Source organism: Pteropus alecto, unplaced genomic scaffold (assembly GCF_000325575.1).
Source record: "Pteropus alecto unplaced genomic scaffold, ASM32557v1 scaffold22, whole genome shotgun sequence".
Classification (NCBI taxonomy): Eukaryota; Metazoa; Chordata; class Mammalia; order Chiroptera; family Pteropodidae; genus Pteropus; species Pteropus alecto.
Window position 1 is genome coordinate 18,224,872 of NW_006434839.1, and position 11,996 is coordinate 18,236,867.

An 11,996-nucleotide genomic window follows, 5' to 3' on the forward strand; every position below is an offset into this window, starting at 1 on the left:
AGAGTCAATGAAGTAGAAAAGGCCAAAGATACGAGGAAAGATAAACAGTTCAAGCAAGCAACGTGGTTCTAAAGAAATGTGAGGAAATGTAAAGCCAAAGTTTACTGTAGTATAAGAACATTGAATTAATGTTATTTAAAGAAATATGATAGCCACACTTTGAATTGTTTTAAAAATGTTCATATCTGCTTATTTTATATAATAGTTTTGCTGTTTTTTCTATCAGGATTTTTTTTTTACACTTCTAATTCTCTTATTCTTCCAACAGATGCTCTTAAAATACCCTTAAGGATTTCGGTGGGTGAAATTCAACCAGGCAACTATGGTTCCGATGACTTGGAATGTGAAAACACAATATGTGCTTTAAATATCCGCAAACAGACATCATGGGATGATTTTTCAAAAGCAGTGAGTCAAGCTCTGACAAATCATTTCCAAGCCATCTCTTCTGATGGATGGTGGAGTTTGGAAGATGTGACGTTTAATAACACCACGGACTCCAGTATTGGCCTTGGTGCAAGCAGCGTGCGATCCATCATGCTAGGTATCAGCAGTCCTGCGATGAAGAGAAAGCTAAATTTCTGGGGTTATGTTTATGGGCTTTATAACCTGAGACTTAGTTCACTGATTAAACACATTCAGAGCTCACATGTGGCAGCTGCTGGTTCTGAAAAACTTGCATATTCACAATGCATCCATTGCATAATGTTGCCTTTTAGTATAAAAATGCTTTTATGCCTCAGATAATACTCAGAGAGTAAAGAACATGAAAGCCCTTGATGAGGCTTTGTGATTGTGCTTGCTATTCTAGATAAATGCAAGAAACTAACCACACTGCAGCTGCTTGCTAATGCGCAAGTTCTGAACACAGCTCCAAATTTGTACTTGTGCTATGTGCTTTGAATAGCACCATGTTGCAAAAGCATGGCCCCAGTTAAGGAAGGGTGGGCTTTACCGTGCTATTAATATATCGGCTTATAGTAGAGAGTGTTTTCTTCTCTTCTCTCACATATGCCAATTCACTTTCAAAACATATATTACCACTAGATTTTAAAGCAAATTATTCACAACACCTTAATTTTATAGATCTATGGCATGATCATTAAAATTACCATATTTATTTTGGAAGAACTATTAGGTAATTGAATAATTTCATTAAGAAAGGAAGTCCTAAATGGCTCTCAGGATTCCATTTTGCCCAGACAATGGAGTGTGGTTCAGGGTGTGGTTTGGCCCAGGATCTAATAAATGAAGTCAGCACAGCCATGTTTTGAAGGACACAGCCCTGCACCATTAACCCTCATCCACCTAATCTGGAAACCGCCAAAAACAAATGGGTATGCACTACCACTGGCTTTACCTCTGTGAGCAACAGGCTCTGAGGCTTGATGGTTCCAGTGTCCATGCCCATCAACGAGGGTGGGGCATCCTAGTAGCATCTTAGATCTAAAACCATTGAGTTTTGTGGGTACAGGGCTTAGTTTAGTTCCTGCTATAGCCACTTGTTAATCGATAACTACATTATTATTCATTATTATTCCTATTAATATATGGATAACAAGTGATTTTACTGTATTGATAAACTAGATGAAAAGAACCCCAGGCCAATAGATAACACAGTTGCAAGTGGGGCGTGCATGCGTGGTGGGGGCATGCCGAGAATAGGTATTTAGGAATTGATCTGTGGAAGGGCAAAGATGAAAATGAGTTTGTATTGCTAACCCCTCCCTAGAGAAGGCACCTTATCAAGTGGAACCCTTTCTGAGTAAGAGCGAGCAGAGAGCCCAGACTGCAAAAAACTTGCCTTACCCTGAACACTTGAAGTTATTTGTTTTTTGTTGTTTTTGTTTTTCTTGAATCTGAATATTTGCTGGAAAGGGAGGGAGACAGAGACCAAATCATAAAGGGCTTGTTGTCTCATCCAAAGTGCTTGGCTTTTGTGAACCAAGCCCTGCAGGATCACGGAGGATTATGATCAGCTTTGCTCTTAAAAACTTAACCTTAGAAATATTTGGTTGTATTTGTACTCTCCAGGTTTCTCTCAGCCCCTCCTCAGGACAGCTTTAGAGAAGCCTGTAGTTTGAAGGTCTTCCTCTTGACCTTCAGCAAAAATAGTGAGTTCATCCTGCGCGACCCTTCACAAATTCTGTCTGTGCTTTTGACAGTTTAAGCTCCTTAGAATCTGACAGAGAAGATCGTGCATTGCCCCATATAAGAAGAATTACTTTTAATCTTCTCTTGACATTTTTCGTTTCATTTTTTTTTTGAACTAGGAAATGTGCCATGGTCAATAGGTCAGAGCTTCACCCAGTCCCCATGGGACTTTATGAAGAAGAATAAAGCAGAGCAGGTCACTGTTCTTTTGTCAGGTAAAGATGTTCCAAACTGAGGTAATGTTGACAGAGTGTTTGCTTCATGATTGTTTTGAAGTACCATTTCTTAAACCTGTATGTTTTTGTCCCACTTCCTCCAGCCATGCATATATGACTCCCATTACTAAATAATTAGGTGTTTGTTGGAACCTTGATTAAGGAGAGGAAATCTCTCAAAAGCCATGTTTTTGACACCTATAGAGATGTCTGTCTTGATTGTTGATTCCCGTGATTTTGATTGCATCTCTCATTAGGAACAAATCAGAGGCCAAACTGATGTGCCAATGAGAGAGCAACAGAAATGATGTTAAAAGAAGTATCTTTCGTTACTGTCAAGTGCAGTATATGATTAATATTATAATGGTACAAGCTAATGTTTAGTGAGTACCTACTGTGTGCTAGTCCCTGTTGTTTACAGCACATTACAAGTATAAATTTAATCCTTATAACAGCACAATGATTTATGTCATTTTATGTACAGAAAACTAAGGCTCAGTGAGTCTGATTTTTTTTTTTTTTTGTCTAAGGTCACACAGCTAGTAAGTGCTATAGGAATTCTGTTTCTCAGCCCTTAACTCTAAAAGGCTACTGATTTCATCATGTATTTCCCATACTTAGGAATGGAATCTTAAAAAAAAAAATTTTGAGACTATCCTAGAAAATTCCTTTCCGTTCAAACAATGTATTGAAAGTATAGCAGAACTTGGGAGGCTGGGGGATTTGGAGAATGGACCTAAAGGGAGAACCCAGACCTTGATTGCGTTGATGATGGCCAAAGCTAGAACTTTCTGAGGATTGGAACTATCTCCAATAATGTTTTCTTATAAACAGTAAAATATTGAATCCAGTGATAGAGCAGATACCAGCTACCATGTTGGAGCTGAGATCTGGAGACCTGGATGACTGACGAGATGTGGGTGGGCTTCCCCGGGGAGGAAGGGGCAGCTGTGGAGCTCTTGGGAGGCCAGGAGCAGTGGCTGTTTACCAGCCAGTACAACGTATTGCAATATTTTCACTATGGTAAAGGCACACTGGTGCTTCTTGACCAAGTGTCAGGTCTGCCTATATAGCTCGACAAACACCTTATATCTTTTATGATAGATACAGTTGTGTTTTGGTCATTTATGTTTTTACCTTCTGTGTATTTCTTTCCTACAGGTCCTCAAGAAGGCTGCCTCAGTAGTGTGACTTACGCATCTATGATCCCCCTCCAGATGCTGCAGAACTACCTCAGGCTGGTAGGTGGACGCTGGGAGTGGAGTCTTACACTCCTGTCCCTGGCACTGGCACATTGTTACGTTTAGAGGAGTGCGAGTCTCCGCCCACCCCCTGCTCTCACCCCATTACCTTCTCCAGCAGTCTCCTCCCCTGCCCCTGTGGAAGGCTGCTGCTCACTTAGTTCTGGATTTCTGTCACTGTTATCCAGGTGTCCATTGCTTGGACCTGGAGACCACCTGTGACTTTTGAGTGTTACAGTTTGGGCAGGAGGGGTTGTCTTCTCCTAACAAGGACTCAACATCAATATGGAAGAAAACAGCTATAAGTATTAAAATGCCTTGCTACAGAGTATTAATTTGGTCACTTTAACAGAAACCAAAAAATTATATCTTAAACGGTATGGAAGTTATTTTTCTCACATATAGAAGCCCCAGCTGGTGAGAGAGCCATGGAGGGTGGAGGGGCAGGGCTACGCCAGTGTACCTTCTCCCTCAGGGTTCCACTGTTCCCTGGGGTCTTGCTTATGTGGGCTTGGTCCACATCCAGATTGTGGCCTGAGGGAAGAGAGCCTGGAGGGTAAGCCGCTTCCTTTCAGGGAAGTCACATACATCATTCTTACCATGTCCCACGGGAATATAGACACATGTCCACCCATGGCTGGCAAGTGTGGTCTTTTGCCAGGTGACCCTACTATGCTAATACTAGGCAGTTCCGTTACTAAAAGGAAGAAGTGGGGAGTATGATTATCAAGAGAAAGTAGCAAAGTCTCAGTACAAAATGGATTAAAGTAATACTTGGCATTTGTCCAGTCCTTATGCATGCCAGGCTATAAGCAAAGTGTTTGTACATGTCTAATTTATTCCTCAAAACATCCCCGTGAGGTAGACAGTGTCTCCTCTTTTATAAATGAGGAAACAGAGAGAAAATAGCTACAAGCCTATATAGTTAGTGAGTGATAAAGCCAGGATTGTGTATTCCCTGATACCTGTGTGTGTCTGTGTGTGTGAGACCTACCTAAAATTAATACTGATGGTGTGAAATATTAAGTAAACAATCATTTAGTTTACTGCTTTAATTTGGATAATTTTTTAAAAAATGAATGGGTTTGACTGTGACCATTAATGAAAGTTGTTTCCATTAACTATGAATTGATGTCTTTGTCCCTGATGAAAGGAAGTATTGAAAAGCCTTCCCCGGGTAGTCTGCCTGGGCTCAAAGTCGGGATTGACCTGTGTAAAGGCAGCCACAGAAGCATAGAAACATTCAAAGGCCTTACAATTTGGGAGAGATGGTATCTTCTAAATTTGATACTTTTACTTTTTTTCTTTGCTCTTTGCTCTTTTTTCTTTCATGCATCAAAGTAAGCCTGAGGGTTTTATAAAAATGGGAAGATCTCATTCCTTTGCTTAAGTGAAGGTTGAAGTTGTGTGACCAACTGGTTTTCAGGAATGTGAGCCTCAGGCTCTCAGTAGAGTCACTTTCTGAAACCACTTTCTTGCCTTCCTCCCCCTTCTCAGTTTCTCTGTACAAGGCGAGGTTCTGGCTCAGAGCTTATCATTCACCAGTTTAGATGATAAAATAAATAAAGGTATCACAACCAAATAACAACTGTATATTAGCTTTTGCTGAGTAGATCTGTCAAATGAAATGTCTGCTAGTCACATTATATATAGAATATACCAAGTGCACTTATGTGCGTGCCTTCTAAGGCACAGGACATAGTTTGACTACCAATGACCGACATACCAGAGATTAAATTAACATTGGTGTTAGCCTTAGTTCCAATGTAATGAGTGTACACAAAGGGCTTTTTTAATCCAACAATTAACTTTTGAGTGAAGAAAAAATTAGCACTCATTTTAGCAATCACTTCAAAATTTAGAGTGACTAAGATAATAATATATTATAATGGTTATCAATGTTTCTTCTTTCATACAAGATTATAAACCCCTTAAGGATATAGACCAGGTATTATGCATTTGTGTATCTTGTTTAGTTATTTAATTCAGTTTTTTGACAACTGTTTATTGAGAGCCTCTTATATGCAGGCAGTTTTAGGAACGTAGGGTATAGCTATGTATAAATAAGATGTACTCCCTAAATGCGTGGAGCTTTTATTCTAGTGAGGAAGACAGATGAAAATGAAATGAATAAATACATGTAACGTGAGGCCGGCACTAATTATAAGTATAACGAAGAATAAAGCAGATAAGGGGAGAAAGAGCTAGTGGAAAGGATGGCAGAAAGAGCTTTGGGATGGAGCTGGTAGGGAAGAACTTACTGTGGTGATGCGAACAGAAGATGAAATGAAGTGAAGGCAGTATTCTTATGGAGGATATTTAAAGCAGAGGGAATGGCAGGTACCAAAGTATCTAGACTGGCACTGATTTCTGAGAGATAACCAGAAACTAGATCATGCAGGACCATGGCAAGGGCTTTTAAATTTTATTCCAGGTACAATAGGAAGCAGCTGGTAGGATTTGGCCAGAGAGTAACGTATGTACTTAGTGCCACAATAATTATAGGCATGCTGATGTGTTTTTGAATTGTTGACAATCTATGTAATATATGCAAACCTACTAATATCTGACTTTTATTGAGTATTTATTATATGTCAGTCTCTGCTCTAAGTATAGAGATTTTGTCATTTAATTATTCTGTGAGTTACTTAACCAGTGACTCTCATGTTACAGGTGAATAAACCAAGACTCAATAGTAATTTGCCCAAGGTCCTTGGCAAGTAAGTGGTGGAAACTAGAGTTGAACCAAGGCTGTGTTCCATTTTCATGCATGTAATCAGTTTATACTAGTTTTTAACTTACTGGTTAAAAAAAGAATTGCAGTAACCAGTTTTTACTGTGTGCAAATGTATTGTATAAATGCATGTATTAAAGCCCTTAAAAACCACATGGAGTGAGGACTTTAAATCGGGCTTTTTAAAAATGATGTAGCTTTTAAATATTCTCATTGAATATTTAAAATAATACAAGTAAAATTTAAATCTCCATTCTTCAGTTAATAAGGAAACATTTAACTTAAATTTGAGTTTTCAGTCACTAATAACAATAGTTGAACTTTTTGCATTAACAAACTTTTCTATCAGTTTGCAATTTTTATTAGCTTATTCATAACTTTATTTTAATAATTCAGTGACTATGAATATTATTTTAGAAAAATACATAAATAGGTTGCCCTAATCTGAGCCCTATTTTAAAATGTAGTACTCTGAATCCCCCAGAATATAATTCTTGAGGTTCTTCTATCTATTGTCTGTCCACTCCGATATGTGCCATGCTAATCACAAAAATCCTTGCTAGGAGATTTTTCTTATTCTTTATACATTCCCCAAATAAGTCTGCTACGTTCCCATACAAATGTCATAAATGATGGCTATCTAAGATGGCCCACCAGAGCTCCATTAGCTTCTTTAGCAGATGACCAGGTACAGCCTGATCTTTTTCAAAGCGTGGAAGAGCGAGGCTGGGGAAGGTCGCAGTGGAAGGAGGAGGCGGGTTCCCAGGTATGAGGAAGAGGAGGCTCCAATACCAGTGGACCTTTCGGCTCTTCTAGCTGCAGTAGAAGAAGAACTTGGCCAGTAGGACATGTGTTCGCGCAGAGGAGGTCTGGAGCAGCGAGAGTTCATCAGTGCAAGAGGCTGGGTGACAAGGGGGGGTGTGTCCCAAAGTTATATCTTATAGTTTAATTTTTTTAATAGCTATGATACCCACGTTGTTATGTCTGTATTAATGAATGAAGGCCTACCTTTATTTGAAGTTAGTAATCAAATCTGATCGTGGCTTTTACAGTTTCAGTAAGGTAATTTTTAAAAACAGTGTGTGTGTCTTTCTCTGTATGTGACCTATAATTCCTCTTGAGTTTTATTATTATACCTACCTATTAAGAGGGACCTCAGCAAATGCTTAAAACCCTTTTTAACATGAAGAACTCCAGTTTTGTGTCTTCCCTGATGCTGGACGTGCCAGTGTTGTTTATGGGATTTTGTGTGAAAAAATTGACAGTAACTATTATCTGTGCCTCTAAAGTCATATATAAATTAGTACTTTAAAATTGAATGTCAGAAGACATCAGAATGAAAGTCCTTGCTATAACATGACACTTTAAGCTATAGCCATCCCAATTTTATTGGCTTGGTAAAGACCTTTTATTTTTCATTCTCTTTTGAGTTCATCATCTCAGTGCAACCTGGCCTAAAACTCTCAGGACAGTAGAAGCTTTTCCTCAGACTCTTGACAAATGAAACTCCAAATAAAAGGTGAAGTTTATTGCTTTAAAATAATGCCACAAGTCTGAAAACTCATTACAGGTGCCACGTTGACCACAGTGAAGACGACAGCTCCTCTCTAAACTCCATTTTGCAGAAAAACACTGTGGAGGGAAAAAAATTAAGGGATAGCTGGGCCTTCGTTAAGGTCATTGTTCCCTTTGAATCCTGAATTCATTTGCCTCACAAAGCGTTAATTGACATGTGATAAGAGCTTCCTGAATAGGCTCTGAAGACACAGGAATAAAAGGGATTGGTACCAATTGTGATAATAAGGCCAGTGTCCCTCTACTAATAAGCAAAAATATCACACTGTAAGTGTGCACTTAGAGGATAATTCTGACAACTACAATTCACCTTTTAGAAGTTGTTTGATTTTCTTTTTCAAAGAACAGATTTCCTTTTAACACACTTAAAATATTTACTTCTGGCCCTAAAACTCTGCTTACCTGTCTGTATGTCCATCTCTACCTATCTATGTATCTATCTAACTTTAGAGCCCTCTGCTGGAAGCATGGAGCATGTATATTTATTATGCCTCAGATCTCGTGTATTTGGAGAAATGTAATATGATAACACTGGAATAGATAAATATATTTTTTTGCATAACTTTGCATGTTTGTGCCAGTCTCAGCAGAGCAACAGGCTCCCAATAATTAATTTTTTTTTGATTCAGAATTTAAATGGTAACCAACACAACTGTATCATTTGACTAGATAGAACAAAGTACCATAAACAAAAATTGATAATATCTGAAATGAGGAGAAACCTACTAATAGAATGAGTGCATTAGAATGTATGAATAGTCTGAAAATCTATACATTTGTTTTCCTCTTTATTTACTATTTAGTTCACTTACATATATATTACCATTTTCCACAAAAGATATTAGACTATATGAACACACAATGCTTACTGCTAGTGAATGGCCTTTGCAATGAAATTTTAAATTGAATATTTCCTGCCTGTATTTTTTAAAAACCTACAATCTGAGAACAAATGGGGTGTTGAAATTGAAGATAGCTCATCGATGAAGCTGGTCTCTTGCTGTTATATGATTTCAAAATCAATCTTAAGAAAGCATAGCCAGTTTGACAGGGTGGCTGTAAAGAATAACACTTTTGTTTTCAGAAGTGAGACAAGATTAAATAGCAGTGCTACTTGAAAATCTCATGGGTAGAATATTCAGTAAATCTTGAAAATTTGTATTCTGTTTCACTTATGTGAAACAATCCATTCCTTGTTAGAGAGTTTCTACCAATAAGTCATGGCAGTTTGGGATTAATTTGGAGATCTCAAGACTTCTGGTTTAAAATTGCACCAGGCTAACAGTACCTAACACACAATTTCCCACTGAAGTACTTTTGAAAAGTAAGAAAACTTCACAATAACAGAGAAAAGTAGAACTGACGTATCCCTTTGGTAAGAATCTAGAAAAAAATTCCACTGCATTTTGGGGCAAGAGAATGTTAGACCCACTTATTTGAGGCTTGCCAGAAATTAAATAGGAAAATACTTTTCTTATCCTTCTTATTATCATCTTACTAATATTCAAAAAAGTAAGATTTACACCAGTTAGAAAATTGAGCATATGTGCTTTACTGCATAGACTCTGCTCTTTGCAGCTGCAGCACCGTGATATTCTCCTCCACCCCTGTCAATACAGGTCCTTCCACATCCATTCAGAGATGAAAGCTCCTGGAAATACCTGGACAGGAAGTTGATGGGCTTTGGTGAAGACTGTGCTGCATCTGGGCACTGTCAGCGGGAGGGATGCAGGAGCATCCTGCTTCTTGGGATTGCAGTTTATCTCATGCATTTTTCTGCTGTGGTGGACAACAGGAGTTTAGCCCACTGCAGCCAGTGCTGGGTCCTGGAGTTTAACTAGAAACTATAGACACCAGCCCGCCACCCACCCAATGACCTAAGACAGAGATTCAGGTAAAATCCTGGCAGACAGTGAGTGAAGCCAGTGATGATCCACACATCCTGCTTTACTGCAAAATTCTTTCTATGGTTTCTCCAGTCCATAAATACTAATACAAAGTTAACATATACCTAGGTAGAATACTGCAGAACAGAACAAAGTTGTTATTCTGAAAACATTCGGAAGAACACACCTTAAGAATTACTAGGGAAAAAAAAAAAACAGGAAAAAAAGTGTGGAAACTTATGTTCATTCTCTAGAGAATGCAAGGGGATAGACTATGAAAGCAGAGCAAGAAAGCCATGGTAGAGGTCGGGCCAAGATTAAAAGTGTTGGAAAGGAGATGAATGGACAAGGTAAGGAACTATAAGAACAACTAAAAAGGCAATGACGTCATTAAAAATGCACTTGAGACAATAAAGAGCAGAAGTGAGATAGTGGATGTTCTTTTCAGTGTTGTAAAACAGGGGTCCCCAACCCTCAGGCCGCAGACTGGTACCCATCTGTGGTCTGTTAGGAACCGGGTCACACAGCAGGAGGTGAGCAGCAGGCAAGCCAGCGAAGCTTCATCTGTATTTGCAGCCACTTCCCAGCACCAGCATTACTGCCTCAGCTCCACCTCAGATCATCAGGCATTAGATTCTCATATGAGCACCGGTCACTGGTGCCATAAAGGTCGGGGACTGCTGTTGTAAGAGACTAATTTGAGCTCTTCCCAAATGTAGAAGAGGACAGAGTTATAATAGTGACAAGGGGACAGATGTCTTCACAGAGTACAGTAAGGGAACTTAAGCATGATAGGTGTTCCTTAGAAATAAGAGAACTAGAAGAGGAGAAATTACCAAAAACAGAAGAAAAATTTTCTCAGTCATTTCATAGTCAAAAGGTCTGACTATGCATATGGAAAGGATTTACTATGTTCAATTTAAATATGGGAAACAGGCCACAACTAGGCAAATCTGGACAACATGTTTTCATTACAGGTACAATTTGTATATCCCCAAGCTTGTACATCTCATAAGTGCAATTGAGAACAGATCATTCTTTAATAATTCTTTTTTAATAATAATTTGCCTCTGCAGTCTTGTGGCTTCATAGCCTCACTGCCTAGAAGCAGAAACTCAGCTGAACTTTCTAGCATATTCTCTCTGTCATGTCTCTGGGGGACTTCCTGTCCCAGTGTTGGTCCTTGATGGCACCTCTACCATTGCTTGGCACACAGACCAGAAATAAAGGTACACTGTGTAAAATGTTCTTCAAGAAGGAACTAGTTAACCAGCTAGGAAAGCGTGGTCCACTGAAAGCTTCAAGCTGTTGTATTCTTCGGAGACTACCTTAGCTTTCTAGCCAAGGTCATTATGGTCTTCTCAGGATGGGCCATTGTTGACTGGTTAAATCAGTAAAATGAGAGCCCATCAATATTTGGCTAAGGCAGTATCCTCTAAGGCAGATTCCCAATCCCCAGGGCCGTGAGCTGGTACTGGTCATGGCCTATTAGGAACCGGGCCTCACAGCAGGTGAGTAGCAGGCAAGCCAGCGAAGCTTCATCTGTATTTGCAGCCACTTCCCAGCACCAGCATTACTGCCTCAGCTCCACCTCAGATCATCAGGCATTAGATTCTCATATGAGCACCGGTCACTGGTGCCATAAAGGTCGGGGACTGCTGTTGTAAGAGACTAATTTGAGCTCTTCCCAAATGTAGAAGAGGACAGAGTTATAATAGTGACAAGGGGACAGATGTCTTCACAGAGTACAGTAAGGGAACTTAAGCATGATAGGTGTTCCTTAGAAATAAGAGAACTAGAAGAGGAGAAATTACCAAAAACAGAAGAAAAATTTTCTCAGTCATTTCATAGTCAAAAGGTCTGACTATGCATATGGAAAGGATTTACTATGTTCAATTTAAATATGGGAAACAGGCCACAACTAGGCAAATCTGGACAACATGTTTTCATTACAGGTACAATTTGTATATCCCCAAGCTTGTACATCTCATAAGTGCAATTGAGAACAGATCATTCTTTAATAATTCTTTTTTAATAATAATTTGCCTCTGCAGTCTTGTGGCTTCATAGCCTCACTGCCTAGAAGCAGAAACTCAGCTGAACTTTCTAGCATATTCTCTCTGTCATGTCTCTGGGGGACTTCCTGTCCCAGTGTTGGTCCTTGATGGCACCTCTACCATTGCTTGGCACA

At 39.2% G+C, this 11,996-nt stretch overlaps 1 protein-coding gene across 1 annotated transcript in view; it reads left to right on the forward strand.

Moving 5' to 3' along the window:
• The window catches only part of CTTNBP2 (cortactin binding protein 2), a 229,946-nt gene that overhangs the window by 187,914 nt on the left and 30,036 nt on the right, over window positions 1-11,996 (forward strand). Inside the window, 3 exon segments of the mRNA XM_025045859.1 lie at window positions 269-544; window positions 2,274-2,369; window positions 3,531-3,610. Coding sequence (XP_024901627.1) covers window positions 269-544; window positions 2,274-2,369; window positions 3,531-3,610 — 452 coding nt within the window.